General features: G+C 39.0%; 1 protein-coding gene across 1 annotated transcript in view; it reads right to left on the reverse strand.

The window, feature by feature from the left end:
• Nucleotides 1-343: 343 nt before the first annotated feature.
• ADAMTS6 (ADAM metallopeptidase with thrombospondin type 1 motif 6) overlaps nucleotides 344-19,215 on the reverse strand; it is a 265,952-nt gene continuing 247,080 nt past the window's right edge. Inside the window, exons 22-24 of the mRNA XM_029942319.1 lie at nucleotides 18,555-18,731; nucleotides 16,039-16,195; nucleotides 344-3,467 (exon numbers count right to left, since the gene is read on the reverse strand). Coding sequence (XP_029798179.1) covers nucleotides 3,358-3,467; nucleotides 16,039-16,195; nucleotides 18,555-18,731 — 444 coding nt within the window. The 3' untranslated portion in view covers nucleotides 344-3,357. The remainder of the gene's footprint in view (nucleotides 3,468-16,038; nucleotides 16,196-18,554; nucleotides 18,732-19,215) is intronic.

Consider the following 19,215-nt stretch of genomic DNA (forward strand, 5'->3'; position numbering starts at 1 on the left):
ATATCTTGCATCCTCTTCTATGTTAAAGCACTTACACGGAAAGCAAAAGGTGAAGGCAAAAGAGTCATGGGTCAATCTGGACTTCTTTTCTGGCACCAGAATAGCTGACTAATGGCATCTGAGGACAGAGCTCCACCAGGAATATCCAAAGTCCTTGTGTTTAATGTTAATGAAATACAAATATATGCAATTTCTGAGGAGCATAATAAGGATGCAACAAATAATCTCAATCCCAGATACTACCTGGATAATTTGGATTATGTAGGGTGGTATTCCAAAGGATAGATCCTCCTACTGCAAGTTTCACATGAGCTTTTCAGGGAATAGACAACCTTCATCTGAATCATTCTTATAAGCTGAATTTTTATTTTTACTAAATTACCTATGTTAAAAAAAAATCTGTGCCTGGTGTGGAATTTCACTCCATCAAGTGTTACAATGACTTTTTCATTTTCATTACAAGCAGGAGAATGAATGTAGGACAAGTGTTAGGAAACATGGCAATAAATTAGAATATAATTTACAAAAGCAAAAAAAAAAAAAAAAAAGAAAGTAACAGTGTACCACATTAATACTGAGTATAAAATAATAAGCAACAACTAATCACAATAATACAAAGGTAATTTCATTCTGTATTATTAAGGATACCTATGTGACATTCACTCCAATAAAATTCCTAACGAAATGGACGGTTTAGGAAATTCTATGTATCTCAAGGGCTTTAATCATTTGGGTGGGTTTTACCTTTCCTTTTTTGGCCAACTTTGTGCTGGTGGCAGATACTGTTCTCAGTCATAGGGCACCAGTTTCCGAGGGTCTCTCTAAGTAGTCTGTATAGCACACTACTTTTGGAGGGCTTGCCATGGTGGCTCAGCCACCACTGACAATCCTATTGCTATTATTTAGGAAGAGAGCATCATGTAGCCATGTGGCTGACGAGAGCGTAGCAGCAGTATTGTGATGTGCTGCAGAATATGATTTGTTTCCCTACTCAGGGCACATTCTAGGCTTGGTTCCTTCCAGCAGAGAAATCCGATGCTGCGATGCTGCTCCTGGGGGCTCTCTACTCCTGGTCTTGGGGCTGGTGCACACTCCTAAGGAACACTTGCCCACAGTCAAGATGGCCCAGGGCAACGGTCCTCATCATGTTAGTTTCCAAGTGAGGTGAAGAACAGACTCAAGTTAGTCACGTAAGAAATCTTTTTGGAATAAAACCATGAGCTGATATTTATATTTGGGGAAAAACAGATCCTGATGGCAAACCTATGCCTAAAATGCCACAGAAACCACCCATCCTTTCTTTATTTCACCAAGGCACATTAGCACCAAGTTAACCACTCTTTGCAAGGGACCAAGTGGATTCAGCTCTGGGGGCACACTGCTCACGAGCTGCCTCCCTTTCACTGAATAGATAGCATGCTGGCTGGCCTTCTAAGAGCAGTATAGAGAGCAGCCCTGGCAATTTTTGAGTATTGTCAGTAACTTTCTGTGGAAAGTTCAGGGACATGAGCTATGGTGTTGAGACAGAAAGCAGGTGAGAAAATAGGGATGACTATGACTGAGTGTGCAGAAAAACAGCCCATGCTGACTGTCCACAACAAACCTGAAGTTGTGGTTAGTGTTTGAAGTCTGTGAGTCTCTTTTCCTTTCTGAGAAAACCTAATCATCTACATTAGGTCATGGTGTAGGTGAAACACCGGACATGTAGTTTGAGAGCACAGTGATGGACTAAGGTTGAACATACTCTTTAGCTGCAAGTAGCATCTTTACAAAGAAGCTATTTGGTTGGAGTTTGAGGTGTTGGTAGAGCATGGTGTACACACCATGTAGGACACAAAGCACATTCATCAAGAACCTGCTGCAAGCTACAAGTGTTAAAGTTCCCTCTTCTTTTTTGCTTTCTTTTAATCTCACTGTTGAATCTTTTGATGAACATGACATGAAACTTGTGGATAGGGAAAATATGAGCTAGTCAATTTAATTTAGGATTCTGGATTTGATTCTAGATTTTGACTTGCCCAAGAAACTTGATTTCACATTTAATTGCCATTCAAAGTATCCATAAAAAATACAAAATGGTTGGGTGACTATTAAAATTATGCTTTATGATCTCTAGGCTTCATGAGTTTTCTTCTTTGGTTGTTATCCCTTGCCTACTTTAAAAACTCACAAAAATAGCACATTTATGTGCAAGCACACTCATCTACCCACACACTCAAAAGCACCCGCTCACACACACACACTTGCTCTCATATAAATAAACGCCCTTCTGCCATATCAAAGAAGGGACATCTGGAACCCATCACAATTGTCAGCGAAAGGGTCTGCTTAGTTGTTGCCGAGCCAGTCTATCTTTTGCACGGCATCATTTCAGTAATCTCAACATGCGTGCAACAATCCAACGGGGCAGAAGCTGTTCTGTGGCTGGTGAGGTTGTAAACACAACTGAGCTGGGGTGATTCACATAAGGACTCAGGCATCCTGTGTGATGGCAGCAAAGGGCCTGGTTCTTCAGTCTCTACCATACCCCAAGTCTGGCTTTTGCATGAAACTGAAATGTTTTTCTCTTAAAGTTTTAATGGAAATCTCAGCTTCACGTGCACAATGGCAAGTTGGCCCCAGACTCTTAGCACAGAATTTATAGACTTGCATGGCTGCAGTAACTGATGCGCTGCCTTAAACTGAGTCCTTCCTTGTTGTTCGCTTTAATATAGTATATGTGGCTCACAGCAGTGTTCAGAACAGGGGGATTCGTCCTAAGGAAATTAATTGGAATGAAGAAAAATAATACAAACTTTCATTACTTTTGATTTATAATTGCTCCTTAAATTACAGTTAAAAGCCCGTTTTAGAATTTAAATTGTGGTGCTGTTGTATTGAGATAAAGTATAGTAAATATTTTTAAGCTATGACTTAAGATTTCTGAGTCTTCTTTACTTCCATTGTTGACCAAGTCATAACAGCTACATTTTAAACAGTTTTAAATACAAATGGATTCAGTGTCATTGCTAAGTCCATAATAAAAATTATCTTAATGGTCCAAGGAGGTAAACAGGCTATTGGATTTACTCGAAAGAACACAAACGCTCCACAGTAAGCAAGTCTCCCTGTGTTGTTTGGATCTCTCCGATCTGGCATTCCCTCCTAATACTGTGTCCAGCACTTTGGATCAATAAATCCCACTTCACAGAAGTTAAAATAATATTGAAATCCTGTCAGCTAGGGCTGACCAGTGGTTACATTTTCCACAGGGTAATGCATTTGCAAGGACATCAATCCTCTTCCTCTGGGTGGCTCTCGTTGATGGACGCATTTCCACGATGAAATGACAAGGCTCCCTCTCTGGCTCTCCACGGGTCAGTGTCCTTGGCAGGTCTTACAACACATCTGTCTGAAGTATGCTCGACTACAAAACTTGAACTTGAGCACCAGCGGGCAATACGCCACTTTGTTCACATCTTTGCACTCTAGCGAATGAGGGCAGAAAATGGAAAACAATTAGAGGCACATAAACAAGTGCAGAAACACGCCAATGAGTCTGCATGTTTGTGTTCAGCAAGGATCCCCTTGCACCAATCCACCTTGGCTTCCACATCTATGTGGTTTTTGTTTTTGTTTTTAAGCATACCCTGTATGGTATAACCTACCAGAAACATTTTTTTGATATATTTAACACAATTTTTAAAAAAATGATTGCAAGGCTTTTCTCCCAGACTTTTACAAGTATGGTGCATGCCCACTGTGTCTTGAAAGAATTACCATTTGTTGGGATAAGTGATCACTTTAGACAGCTTGGAAACATGAGTCATTTTTCTTACAGCGCTTTTATTGCTTCTTTCTCAAGGGTTATTTTATTCAGCAGTGCAAGGTTATCCAAAATCAAACATGAGTTGAATTGTTTGATACCAAAGTACACATGTCTCCAGAGAATCTGTGCATCTGTGAGGCGTGGGGATGGGCCTGGGTGAATGAAAAGGATTGCTGACAGTGGCCTAGATTCAGCAACTACACTAGACAAAGAGGAAAACTTGGAGGGGTTGGCCTCAAATGGCAGCAGTCTGTGGGTTATGGAAACATGTAGAAATGTCTTTTTTTAATTTGGAAGTGAGACATGGCCTTCTTTTTTCCTATGTGTATTTTCTCCTCTGTGCTAGAACTGCCACAGTTGAGGTCTGCAGATCTTGCAGCCAGAAGGTGAATAAATGATTCTTTCTCCATCTTCCTTTGAGACTGGTTGCAGAAGATGGGGCGAAGGGGCCAGTGTAGAGAAGGGGAGACCGGCCTTTGATCCTCAGCACCCCTCTTGCCCCCACATAACCCCACTGCTGCTAATAATGATACTCTCCTGCAGTCCTCTAGTCACTTTTATCTGGGGATTTTAAAATACTTTGTAAACCTAGTAATTAAATTTCCATATGCCTCCCAGAATCAAAGTTCTACCCTCATTTTTCCAGGTGATTATACTGAAGCATCCTGGGTAAATTACTGAAGGTAATTAGAATCAGGCAGGACAGTGGGTGAAGTTCAGTGTAACAGGACAGTTGTGTTGTTGTTGCTTGCTTGCTTGCTTGCTTGCTGGTTTAGTTGTATTTTTTTCCTCGCTTCAGAAATCCACTGAAATTGTAAGAGACCATATACATGGTACACAAGCCATGAGATAAACTTGAGAAGTGACATGTGAAGGAATGGACAAGTTTTTGGTTCTCATTACTGAAAAGTAAGGTAACAATTTTATTGGTCTCATGTCCCACGCTCTTTCAGTGAAAGGCTTAAATTTTTAACTGGAGCCATCAACCTTCTTCAAACCTAAGCTCTGCCACCATCAAATTCCCTTACTCATGGTTTGACTCACAAAGAGAGTAATAGTTAGAATTCTGAATAGAACATTTCCACAGTAGGATTCTCAATATATTTAAGTTTTGGCTGAAAGAAGGGAGAGAGACAAGAAACATTTCTTTCAACTTTGCACTAAAATAAAAAAGAAGTCAGATGATTTTTGGTGAATCAAATGTGAATTTGAGATGAAAAGTTGTCCACATATTTTAATTTGGAGGTCACGTCATATTTTTTTTCTTTTCCTTACTATCATGACCAATAAAAAGCAACCAAAACAGGTTCAGACTAAGAACAGTTGTGCAAAAAAAAAAAAATGCTATTAGTGTTACCAAGAGGGATATATTGTCAAGGTAATGCAATTATTAAAATGATGAGAGGGACATTTGAGTGATTCAGTAGGTTCAGGGTCCACTCTTGATTGGCTCAGGTCATAATCTGGTGGTTCGTGGGTTCAGCTCCTGCACTGGGCTCTGTGCTGAGCATGGAGACTGCTTGGGATTCTCTCTTTCTCCTTCTCTCTCTGCCCCGTCCCCACTCATGCACGCTTACCCTCTCTGTCTCTTTCTCTTAAAGTGAATAAATAGAGTAAAATAAAAATAAGATGAGAAAAGCTGACACCGTATCACTCATCTTTAATCTAAATCATCTTCATGGAGTATCCTGCCAGCAGAGACTACCCCCCTCACAGTCTGCAGCGGCGCTTGGTGGGACTGCTTCAAGAACAAAGTAGACTTTAGTTTTGGTCTTCTTTGCCAAAATATAAAGATGATTTGGTTGATACACCGAGGAGGACTGGTTGCTTTAATAGTACAAGGAAATAAAATTAGGGGCCAGACTGCCCCAGTTCAATCCTAGTTTTATCATTTACTGACTTTATGACTCTGAACAAAGAGTTTAGCCTCTGTGTGCTGGAGCTGCCCCATCTCTAAATAAGGATGACGAGAGTTCTCCCTTCCACACGTAACATGTACATCCGTGATGCCACCCAGAGTGGTGCACAGGCTATTAGCACTTGACAAGTGTAAGACACTGACTTAATATTGTTATTACCACTGTTAGTTATTATCTTTTACCATCTGATGACAGTAAGTTGCCCTCTGACATTCTTGATGAGGATTCAATATTTTGACTGCTACTGAGAAAATGCTGTCGTATTGACACAAGTCAGTATTTTCTGGGGTGCAATTTTACTGGGAGGTTTATTACTCCATTTTTGGAAGAGTTGCTGCTGGTCCAGGAAAATTCTGAGACGAGCAAAATATAAGCAAACTCACAGATTCTTCTTTTAGAGTTAGACTTGAAAATCTGATTAAACAACAGACAATAAATAATGGATAAAAATATTCATAAGTTGTTCCTCCCTCCAATTACTGCTCCATTCACTTACTCAGGCTATTACAAATCTAAGTCAAGATTTGCTCCTTATGTGGGTGCTCTAAATGAGGGGACTCTGCCCAACATGCGGAGGTCCAGAGTGCAGAATTTGGCCAGCAGCAGGGTGGAGCCTTGGGTTGAAAGCTGGCTGCCAGGATATCCCTCTCTGAACTTTCCAATCCCTCTCAGGTTTGTTGTCACCTAAGTTGATTCCATCCAGCTTGATTGAAAGCAGGAAGACACTTGGGTCCTGGGAGCAGAACCAAGATTAGGGAGGTAGTGACTCTTCAGGAGTGTGCCAGACCCACCTGCACCAGCAGCATAACATAGGGGTGTTGAGTGGCAGATCTGGAGTCAGCTGGGCCTGGGGGTGAATTCTGGAGCTGCTTCCTCCCAGTATTTGATTGTCCTGGGCCAGGTTCCATTACCTGTCTAAGCCTCAGTTTCTTCATCGTGAAGTGGAGACTGACGAGACCTGCTCACAGGATGTGGTAAGTGAAGCTCACACGGGCTAATGTCTACAAAGCACATGGCCATGGCGCTGGCACAGAGGAAGCACTCAGCCTGTTCGCTCTGTTATGATTACCACCAACACCTCTGCCTCTGAGATCAAACACCATTATTATTTCTCTGGGATCCCTGTCAAAATGTACATAGGCTCTCAGGAAGGATTACACACTGGGATGCATAAGCAGATTAAAAAAAAGATATTAAACAGAAAGCAGGTAAATCATGGTGGGAGAAATGGGGGAGGAGCCGGAGCTCAAGACTCCAAGGCTGAGAGCTTGGGCCTTGATGAGACATTAAAGTGGAGACACTGAGGCTATGTTAAGGACACACAGTCTCGAATGTGGGGGCTCTCCCAAAGGAGGGCCCCAGCAGAAGATCCTGTTTCTACTTTTTGGTTTTGCCTTCTAGGGACTACCCAGACAAGAAGAATCAGCCTTTGGACTGATGGAAATTATCAGAGAAGGTAACCATAACTGGTCTTTCATTCTTAGTCTTTTAAAGCCACAAGCACTTAATCCAATAATAATCATGTTAAAAAGAATTTATCACATGCCTCCTATGTACAGGAACTGCCCGTGGTTTTATATATTAATATATTTAATCCTTTTATGTATATAAAACATCAGGTTTATAGAGATGGCAAGATTGAAGCTCACAAAGGTTAGGAAATCCAAGCTGGTCACATAGCTAGTTGGTTTAAGAGCTGGGCATGAAACTACAAAAAAATTTCTGCCTGTAAGGCAGACCCTTGTCAACCCTAGGTGACATCATCATCAGAAAGCTTGCTCTGCCACCTTAGAAAAAGAGGAATTTAAAAAAAAATATTTTATTTTCAAATAATCTCTATACCCAGCATGGGCCTCGAACTCACAATCCCCAAAATAAAATTGGCATGCTCCATAAACTGAGTTGGTGAGGCACCTGGAGAAAGGGATATGTTTGTTTTTTTTTAATGTTTATTTATTTTTGAGTGAGAGAGAGAGAGAGAAACAGACAGGCAGAGTGTGAGCAGGGGAGGGACAGAAAGGGAGGGAGATACAGAATTTAAAGCAGGCTCCAGGCTCTGAGCTGTCAGCACAGAGCCCGAAGCGGGGATTGAACCCACAAACTGCGGGATCACAACCTGAGCCGAAGTCAGACACTTAACTGACTGAGTCATCCAGGTGCCCCAGGTATATGTTTTTTAAAAGCAGGGTTCTAGGTCACAGGTATTTAAAATGGCCTGAATGCTTTTCTTTGGCTTTACCACCCTTCAATTGCATAAAATGACATGAGTGGAAGGTGATTTGATTGCCCCATGGTAGTTCTAAAGCCCTGTTATTACAGAAAGCAGAATATAATCTTAAATATCGTAGTAGCAGTATTAAATTATACTGGGGCATTCAGCCCATCTGCCACTTTTTTAGCTTACCTAGAGAGGACTGATTTGTTGAGCTCTTGGACTGACTCACCGACATCTGCTTATGTAGTCAAGAGGCCTTAATTATAAAACTTTTTCACTGGTCTGCTTCACTCTCAAAGCCATTAAAAATATGCAATAGTGAAAGTGATGAATCACTAAATTCTATACCTGAGACTAATGTTATATTGTTTGTTAATTAACTGGAATTTAAATTAAAATTTGGGAAAAAATGAAATACTCTTCTCACCCCTGAGCCAATATACTGTACAGCTTACATTTGTGGTAAAACCATTCTGAAAAAGTTGTGCATAAGTTAAACCACAGTTTCCCATTGAAATCAAAACAATAATAAATGTTCTCTTTTAGTTTCTGAATGATCTTCAGTATGCATTGATTTCTACTTAATCTCTAAAGTATCTAATAATTAAAAGCTTCCCTATACTTTAGTAATACATAATCTGTAAATAAACTATTATACTGGGACACCTATTAAAAGGAATCCTTCAGTTAGAATCTTTTTGAAGATGATTACTCTATAATTAATCTATTTGGAAGGTTTGGTCTTTACTATCATAGTATCTTCATGTTGATACACTTATAACTATTGCTTTTTAATTAGTGGAATCTAAGCCAGCAGGGTCAAGGATTTAAGATGAAGACTTGATTTTTCTCTTCTGTGGTCATCAGGTACCAACCAGCTAAGTACTCTGCTGGGAGGAGAAAGAAAAGACCCTCATTCTACCTTTTCTCTTGTGAGGCCACAGGAAGGGTGAGAGGTCCTTCTTGTATAGCTTCTAGAAACTATGTTGTGGACCTAAGTAGTCTCTCCTTTTTTTTATATCCCACCTCTCCCTGAAAACAAAATTTCATTTACTTAAGCCCAGAGATTTCTGGTGGAGAGGAAAATTTATGGGGTCTTCCTACATTTGTCTCAGTCACACTTGGGAATATATAAAGGGATGAAAGCTGACCCCTAGGCTCTTTGATGTGAACTAGACCCATTACTAGAGTCTTAAGTAACCTGCCAGGTATGCAAGAGTGGGTCTCAGTGGTAATATGGGTTTTGGTAGACTTGAATGATAAAATAAGACGACCTGTTTCATAGGCAACACATGAATCTACTTATCATTGATGTGCCAGTGGGTTTTTCCCCAGGTGCTTTAATCTTTCAAATCTCCGACCTAAAAGACATGATTTCAAAACACTCAGACTGAACAGAGGCTTATGAATTTAGAATGCAATTGGATTCAGATTCATTGTGACTTTAAAGGCTTCACTTGGTCCAAGGAATACAAGAGCAACTCTTGAAATGCAGTGCTCTTGCATTTATTTCCTAAAACGTTGCACAGCCTATCCCAGTGACCTGGAATACAGAGGGACAGATCATTTCATGACCAGGTTGGACCATTCAGCATCCTTTTTTGACAAATGCATGCCCTGTGTGCCTGTAAACTCTTTATGAGATTCAGAGGAACAAGTAAATAGAGAGTTATGACTTAAGCACCTTAGGGTCTATCTCTTGGATTAGGAAAGTATAACCAGCTGTGCCTCTGTCAAACTGCCCAAGAAGATGCAGAGGTGAGTGAGAAATGAAATGGCAAAGGCTGTACATGTGAATGTGTGGTGCAGGAGTCCAGATGAGGGATGTGAACTCAGTATTTTTTCTGAAAAAATTGTCCTTGATATTCTACATATTCAGACGGTAAAGGGGTGAAATAACAAGTTTCATTTGGGAACCTGACATTATTCATTGCAATGGCAACAGTCCACCAACTTTTCATCCTTGAAGCAAGGTGATATCAACTATGAAACTTGATTCCAGCTTCATCTTACCATGGGCTATGCCATTCCTTTTTCTCTTTGCTTCCCCAGTTTCTCTTTACCCCGTCTTATTCCCTGAATACCAACCATATTCATCCTCAAGGTGGTAAAATACCAACACATACCTCAGGGTTCCCCATAAACCAGACAGCCAGGGATTTGAACCTGAATGCTAAGGTGCATTCTGAGCTCTTTAAAATGGCAAAGGAAAAAAAACCCCTACTCTTCCTCACCTCCTTCAACTCAGAGTCTTCAAATGACCTTCATTGTTCCTTTCACTGGTTTTAATACAACAGATGCCACTTGAAACCTCAAATCCAGTAGTTTTGTTCTGGAGGTCTTATGAGATTTCTGGATCTGCTCAGGCTTTCTCCAAAGTTGTTCACTTGAGGGAGACTGACACCAACCAAAGTCACTGTCAGCCTGGGCTGGTAAACCAATGTACACTAACCACACCTTTCCTGGGTTGGTTACCATCTCATGGCACACCATGAATTATTAGCTGGCAAAAATAAATTCTAGCTGACAGATTGCCTTGTACTATTCAGAACTGAAAAGACTCACCATATAAACTACAAGGGAATCTGAAACTGCATAAAGATGAATAAAATGGCATTTGGGATAGAATTTCAGGTAAGCTTGTGTCGGCTAGTCCCAGCTGCCAGATGTACTTTAAAAAATTACTCTGAGTAGTACTTCAGATGTAGTGATACCCAGTGTGTCTATAATTCACTCTCAGTAGCACTGCAGTGTTATCCCCATCATGGCAGTCTGTCAAATTCAAGCCTATAATACTTTAACCCTTCACTGAAGCCTTTCAAGAATTAAAAACTAAAGCAGATGTTGCATATGGCAAATTGTATCTTCCTTCTTCCTTCTCCTAGTTCCGTCTAACTACTTACTATTTACTTTTTTTTTTTGAGAGAGAGAGAGAGAGAGAGAGAGAGAGCGAGAGCGAGCAGGGGTGGGGCAGAGAGAGGAGAGACAGAGGATCTGAAGGGGGCTCTGTGCTGACAGCAGAAAGCCCAATGTGAGGCTCAAACTCATGAACCATGAGATCATGACACGAGCCAAAGTCAGACCTTTAACTGACTGAGCCACCCAGGTGCCCCTTACTATTTACTTTTAATATCTTGCTGCTCCACTTCTGAATTTCTCCTTTTATTCTTTTTGTCTTAATCTCCCTCCATCTCTTTCCATTGTTTATTTTTTTTAAATTTTACTCAAATTCCATTATTTTAGTAAGGCATGTGGGGGTGCCTTACTAAACACTGGGGATGAATGTGTTTTTAACATCCCTATAGATGCCTAAATTCCTTATCATGATTTATAGTATCCAGGAACCAAAATCTAAATCGGTGTCATACTGGACATCTCTAAATCTCTTATCCCTGTGTCTACCTGTTCATCAGGGTCTTTTTATTTTCCCTCCCATTTTATTCTTTTTTCCCAATTAATGACTTCCCTTTTGATTTCTTCTATACCTGCTTTAATTCAAGCCTTCATCATCTCAAGCCTGGACACTTAGAATACTGTTCTACCTCTTTCTTCACACAAGGTTGACTTCCCTCCGCCCCTTCACACTCCTGCCACCCTGAGCATGTCACTCTCCAATTTCCTTCGCTTGTTCCCTAGAACTTGTAGAGTCCTAACTGCCTTCCTTGGCATTCAGGACCCTCCAAAACCAAGTCCCTGACTCTCTCTCTCTTTGTAGCTCATCTCTACTACCTGCTCATCTGCCAACCCACTATACCCATACTGAACTACCCTCCCTGCCCCAATGACTGAACACATGTGTCCTCTACCAGGAATGCCCAGCATCTCCATGTGTTCTTGGCAAATTGTTTCATACCTTCCAGTGCCCCACTCACGCTTGTCTTCTCCACGATGCTTCCATCGATTACCCCTCCTCTGTGTATTCATGGTAACTTCTTTCTACCCTGTTAGAGTACTGCCCATATCGTGAAAATTATTTGTTGCCAGCCCTGTTAAACTGTTCTCCCTTTAGGGGCACCTGGGTGGCTCAGTTGGTTAAGTGTCTGACTTCAGTTCAGGTCATGATCTCGTGGTCCGTGGGTTTGTCCAAGCCCCAGTTTGAGCTCTGTGCTGACAGCTCAGAGCCTGGAGCCTGCTTCTGATTCTGTGTTTCTCACTCTCTCAGCCCCTCCCCCATTCACCCTCTGTTTCTCTCACTCTCAAAAATGAATAATAAATGCTAAAAAATAAATCATAAACTGTCCTTTGAGGACAAGGACCTTGCCATATTCCTCTCATAGTCTCAGTGCCTGGCCCATTGTCAGTATGCTTGCTTAGTAAATAATAATGGTTGGGTGAATGGAGCACATTATTTAAAAACCATTACATTGAGGGATGGACAGATAGATATATGTGATAAATCAGCACAGGAAAATGTTCATGCTAGAATCCAGATGGGGATGTTCATTGAAAAATTCTTTCAACTTTGTTGTTACATTTGAAATGTTTTATTATTTTCATAATAAAATGTAAAAAAAGGGAACCAATTTCTAAACTGTGGTTCTTAAAACAATTACTCAATATTCTATCAATGGTCCATTTCATCCATAGCAACCGCACTGAAAAACTGTATTTTAGATCCCAAGGGATCTCCCTTGGTTCAACTCTGTCTTGGGATAGAGACGAACAGGTTTCACAGTAGCCTCCCACGAAGAGTCAAGAGAACCTGATTCTGCTGGGGGATTCTGCTCTTTCAACCTCCTGCAGCAACCAGAGCCTATTCTTTCCCCTACTACCAGACTGTCCTCCCAACTCTCCCTTAGCAACAGGCATTTCTTTTCTCCCTAACCTGATTCCCAGAAGCCATATTAAATTACTTTTGCATTACTTCCAAGCAAGAGCCTTTTCTCTTTTGAAATCCATAGTATCTGTCCATTTCATATCTCTATTAATGACAATTTATGATTTAATTCAACTGTTTCAACCTCTTTTCCTAGGGTATACGTGGGTTATTTTTCCAACTACATATTACAGCTGGTTCACAGGTCACTTTGTCTATGAAGTTGCCTTGATCTAAAAGGTTTAAGTCACTGGTCTTCCATTTGAACTTTTAGCATTATGTCAACTGCTCCACATAACACCTTCTACCTTCATTCCTTTTTTTTTTAAAGCATCTTCCCTGTAAGACTATGAGCTTATAAATGCATTTGCATTTTCCATAATGAATGGAAGAGGATGGTCAAAGCAAGCATTCAATAATTAGCTGCCAATGAAAGGAGCAGATAGTTTAGAGTATTTAAATGTATTCAAAATACACTACCAGTAAGCCAAAGAGAACACAAAACAAGTTATGACAGACATATACACTTTAAATCTAATTCTGTAAGAGAGTGATCCTCTTTCTTTTCAGTGACTCAGCAGCTTTAGGGAATAACAGTTTTAAGATAGTCATATTTTGCAGGATTAATAATTTCCTAAAAGTTTGCTCCTTTACTAAGAAGGCTAAAAATTCTGTCTTAACTGCTTACTTCAAATTAGTATTAATAAAAAGTGATTTGGCCAGGCAGATTAAATGACCATGAGGTGTTTCTACAAATAATTTAAGAAACCTCAGATTAACACCTATTTTAAGAGAATTTCTTTAAGGCAGAAATAAGTCTAGTAACAAATGATATTTTGCCCACTCTGAAAACTTCGCATCTCCAGCTGTGAAGCTTCTGTATAATAATTAACCACTATAGAAAAGCTTTTGAATAAAGTACTAAAATGTCTAAAATAAAGCTATATACATAATTTCAACATATATATTGCTGTGAGCATGTTAAGCAATTCTTTCAGCAATGACTAAGCTTGAATCTACTGAATCAGATGGTGTTCATTCTATAAACTATTGCTACTTCATAACCAAAATCTGTTTTCATGTTAAAATACCCTACTCAAAAAGTGAATTAAAGAATAGCTAAAAATGTGGTTGAAACTGACATGCCCTTGGGCTCTGCCAAATCTCAGTTCAAATCCCATGTCTACTACTTCCTAGTCTTTTCATTTTGGCAAGTCACTATCACTTTCTGTGCCTCAGTTTCCTCATCAGTAATACCAATTCTTGGAAGATTGTTGACACTATTTTAACATGCATGTGTGTGTGTAGCCACACACACGCAGATATTTATATGAGATATATAAGGTGGATAATAAAGAGCCTACCATAATACCCAACACAGAATAATTTAATATGTTAGTTATATCCTCTTTCCCACCTCAACCTTTTATCTTCCAACTCAGAAAGAAAAATAGACCTTCAAACCCATGTGATAGACTGCTAATAATTTATAATGGACAAACAACTTATAATTGATGCAGTCTTACACAAGAGAGATGTTTTTATTTAGATTATTTAAAAAAGATTGTTTTGCTAAGGAAAATGATTTGGTTTATCATGGAATTTGAGTTCTTTTTAAGAGAAGAAAAGCTCAATTTATAGAATGACCTTACCAAAAAAAGGAGAAGACATCAGAGCCATAGATTTTGAAAATTAAAATTGTGATTTTGAATTAATGTACAATAAGGCTATACTTATCTAGAAGAGTAAATTATACAATAAGGATATCATGTTGAGGCTTATATATAAAAACCGGTACATTTGCAAAGATGTAAGTTCTCTGCATCCTGTCATATAAGATGATTGCTCTACCTAAAATAAAATTCCTAAGGAAATATTTTTAAATAGTGAATGTAATTTAAAAAAATTTTTTTTCAATGTTTATTTATTTTTTGAGAGTGTGAACAGGGGAGGGGCAGAGAAAGACTAAGACACAGAGTCCAAAGCAGGCTCCAGGCTCTGAGCTGTCAGCATAGGTGCTTAACTGACTGAGCCCCCCAGGTGCCCCAACAGTGAATGTAATTTTTTAAAAAAATCCTTTGAATTGGATAAACTTAGTCAGTGAGAATAATCTCTTCTTAATAGGTTCATAAGCACACAATTTTCATTTGAAAAACACTAACAAAGTATGTTCAGGATAGTTCTCTTCTTTTGTTTTAAACAGAGTCCTTTAACTATGTTTCTTACATTATTTAAATTAGTGGCTTCAGATGTTCTTGTGCATGTATTTGGGCATGGCTCTATTTTCATATGACAAGCCAGTCTGAATTTCCTGACTATGCCATATTTGTCTCTATATTTCCCATGATTTCTGTTTTAGTGCCTCTTACATAGTGGCATTCAGGAAATTTTAAATGAATGCCTAGGGATGCCTGGGTGGCTCAGTCGATTAAGTGGCCAACTTCGGCTCAGGTCATGATCTGGCAGTTTGTGGGTTCAAGCTCTGCATCGAGCTCTGTGCTGACAGCTCAGAGCCTGGAGCCTGCTTCAGATTCTGTGTCTCCCTCTCTCTCTGACCCTCCCCTGCCAATGCTCTGTTTCTCTCTGTCTCAATAATAAATAAAAACATAAGAAAAAAATTTACGAAAAATAAATGAAAGCCTAACTGAATAAACAAGGTAGAATTGTTTAAATAAGATATAAGAAAATTCAGGATTTGGGCTGGCATCTGCTATTAATAAACAGATTTCCCAATACATAAGAAAGAGAAATTTCAGAGCGAAATTTTTATCTTCCTTTATAAACAACTATATAATTATCTTTTCTTCTTTTCTACAATAAGAAAATTAGCATTTGAAACAAATAGTTTCAAATATATGCTTGCATTATATGTACAACAAGCAAAATTTTTAATCTTCATCATGGTAGAGATCCATTGTTAAGCCCAAAAAGAAACAGAAGTTCTCACTGCAAAGTGTGGTTCATTAGACATCGTCTCTGTATTTCTGGCACAAGTCAAACATAGATTGCTAGGCTGATGTGATCTTAAAGGTTACCTACTCCAATCTCTCATTATAAAGATAAGCTAATTTAGCTCCAGAAAGGTTAAACGACTTAACAAGGTCATGAAGTCAGGTAAAAATGTAGGTTTCCTTATCACATATCCAGTGCACATACAGCTTTCACAAATTCTCTATATGAACTATACTACAACGGTGGCTTTCTAGGGCTCTTCGCAGCCTGGGAGCCAACGCAGGTGAGTCACTAGAGACCGCAGGCTCTTTCTCCATGGAAAACTCACCTTCAGTATTGGAAATGGGGGTACTGTCACATTTGCTTTCACACTGCTGCATTGATGGAGGCCGAGCAGTTTCCAGACAGTCACTAGACGCCTGTCCGGTGTAGGACAGACACTGCACGGTCCTCATCTGCTGCCCAAGGCCACACTGAGCGGAACACTGAACCCAAAGACACAGAGAAAAACAAAATGCAATCTCAACAATTTTCAGGAGATAAAAAGATATTATATCTTTTCAAATAGCACATATATTGGCTTTTAAAGTCCATATGAAGTTCATCTTGGAGAGGTATATGATTAAGTCATTCTACTCTAGAATTCATTTGAAAATTCAAGGAACATGTTATTACCCTAGAAAATGGAAGCAATATAGTTCCTAGAAAACAAGAGATTTCTTTGGCTATTTTTCTAACAGTTCCAATTAGGTGAATTGTAACAGGAGTGTAACAAGAAGACCCTCATGAGGAAGTAGTAATTAGAGATTCTAGGGCTGGGACATCACTTTGCTCCCTCTTTATCATAGAGCTGTGGGCAAATAATCTGATAGTCTACTGGAGTGCTGTGAATCTGATCAAAATAGTTCAATATAACAGCTGTGACTGCTGTGTGGGCTAGTGATGGGGAATAGTTAAAAAAAAAGAGCTTAAAAAAATACCTTGAGTTTTCTAAAGTATTGTCAGTCACACAAATGTGAGCCAAGTAGCATGTCTCCTCCTTTTTCATCTACTCAAGGCTTCAGTTACTTTAGTCACTTCAGTTACTTTAGAGTTGAAGATACTCTCTGAGTGACTTAGCATGAAGCTGGGTCTTTCTTGGGGTTTGCCACCTAGAATGCCCACAAAGCCTGTGAGACTTGTGATCAAGGAAATGAGCTAGCCAGTGCCAAGACAGGCGATGGTGATGCTTACAAGGTTAACAAACGGAGACCCTATTGAATTCGTTTGTGAAAAATCTCAAAGCATTTACAGGACTTGCAAGGGTGTTCATAGACACTTTTATAAAAATTTTTAAATATGAAAAGATAAATGCACCATAAATATGTATTAAAGTGTCTTTGAAAATACATTTTTACCAGTTAATTTTAATTTTAGGAAACTGACTTTAAAATACAGATGAGAAGAAAAAGATTTGCCAACACTTAAAAGAATAATCTGAAATTGATTACTGCAAAATTGGTGAAATCACTAACATGCACAACCTTTCAACTGACCTTTATATAATGGTGCGTTATGTAAATCAAAGCTATGAGAGCGTGCCTGTACTGATTCTTTAACACCATATCAATTCCATATTTTGAAACTGTTTCCACAGTGAAACACATAATTGCTTATAATGCCTATCATGTATATTCTGCTTGAGTACTTTATAAATTAAATACTGCTATACAAATGCAAATTATTTGTTACACATATGCAAATGTTAATTATTTTAAGATCACATTGATTTTTGTCTCTCCACAGGGCTAGCTGAGCACAGAACAAATATATTTATTTCCTTCAATGGAGACTGAAAATCTTTGCCCTTGCCCAGCTGTAATGAAAGAGGTCTATAGATACACTGTAGAAATATGGAGGGCTGGTCAGAATTTTGCTAACTACTGCTATGAAATGCCATTTTTAATAAGTAATGGCAGGTCCAGCCAGTCCAGAGATCACACAAAATCATACTGGTATAGTTATGTGCCATGATTTTTTCTGGGTCTCAGATATTAGAAAATAACTAGCTATAAGGTTAATTATAAAACCATAGGAAAAGGGCATTGATTTTCTAGAAATTACCTTTCTGGAACATTATTTTTAACGTAACCTAATAGATTTCCTTTTTGACATTCAAAAGAATAATACTCATTTTTCCTTGTATCCAAATACATCAATTTGTTGTAAAACAATTTAAAGTGGCCTTCACCAAGATAACATGGTTTAAAAGTGAGTGAAGAAAGAAAAAATAGGAATTAGAACATAAAATGCAAATGAGTATCATGTAAAAATACAGACCCAAAGCCCTTTATACTGGCTTCCCAATTCATAACATCCATCAGATAAATCCATTAAATAGTAGATACTAATAATATTTCAAAGATTGCCAATCACATTATTTAGTTAATTAGAACCCCCATACCTTTTCTGTGAAGTTAAGAGGAGTCACTTTTGCAAGTAGGAAAGTTAAGACACTGGTGTTAACGGATTTGTTTTTGAAGTAGTTGAAAGAGTTGGGACTAGAGTCCAAAGTTTTGTTAGCTTCCTCAAATATCCAGCCATACAGACTATCTCTCTTTTAATTTTAAGTTGTAGTGGGAAGCCCTGAGGAGTAGGTAGAAGTAGGAAGTGTGTGGGTGCAGGAGAAATGCAGCTAGTGGGTCTATGTGTGGCAGCTGCTCATGCACTGTTTCATACTTGTATCTGATACCCAGATTTCTGTATCGTGTTTCTCATCTCTGCAGCTCTGATAATGACCCAATCAGAAAACTCAGGTGTCTCAAGGTGCTGCTTCAACAGGAGCCCCTAGTCCCACCGCCTTACCTGGCCCCAGTCTCCAGTTACCCAGCGAGGAGGAGGGCAGCGGCCCAAACTGCAGCGGATACGGACAGGGGGTTTGTTCTCTTCTGGACACTGTGCAGCTGGGAATGTTTTAGAGAGGTCACTGCTCTTGCATAGAACAATTCGATGCTTGAATCCTGGACCACATTTGGGAGTGCACTAGAAATAAAATAAATACTAATGAATCATGGCAATTGAAAGATAGAGGAAAATATGAGGAAGGTCTTTCTTAAAGTGCATGTGTTTGGGTATTCAATACGCATATAGATTAAATTCGAGCAAAGTCTTTTAGACTTGAAAACTGCTTAAGTCTTTTTTTATTACACTTATTTATTTATATTAATTTGTTATTTTAATCTCTGTTTAAGTTTTAGTTAATTAACATACAGCACAATATTGGTTTCATGAGTAGAATTCAGTGACTCATCACTTACATACAACACACAGTGCTCGTCACAGCAAGTGCCCTCCTTTGTACCTATCACCCATCTAGCCCATCGCCCAGCCACCTCCTTCCATCAACCCATAGTTTGCTCTCTATCATTAAGAGTTTCTTGTGATTTGTTTCCCTCTCTGCTCTTCCCCCTTCTCATAAAACATGTAATTTAAAACAAAACATGTTCAATATGGATATATTAAAAAT

The sequence above is a fragment of the Suricata suricatta genome, chromosome 6, assembly GCF_006229205.1.
Source record: "Suricata suricatta isolate VVHF042 chromosome 6, meerkat_22Aug2017_6uvM2_HiC, whole genome shotgun sequence".
In the NCBI taxonomy this organism is placed as follows: domain Eukaryota; kingdom Metazoa; phylum Chordata; class Mammalia; order Carnivora; family Herpestidae; genus Suricata; species Suricata suricatta.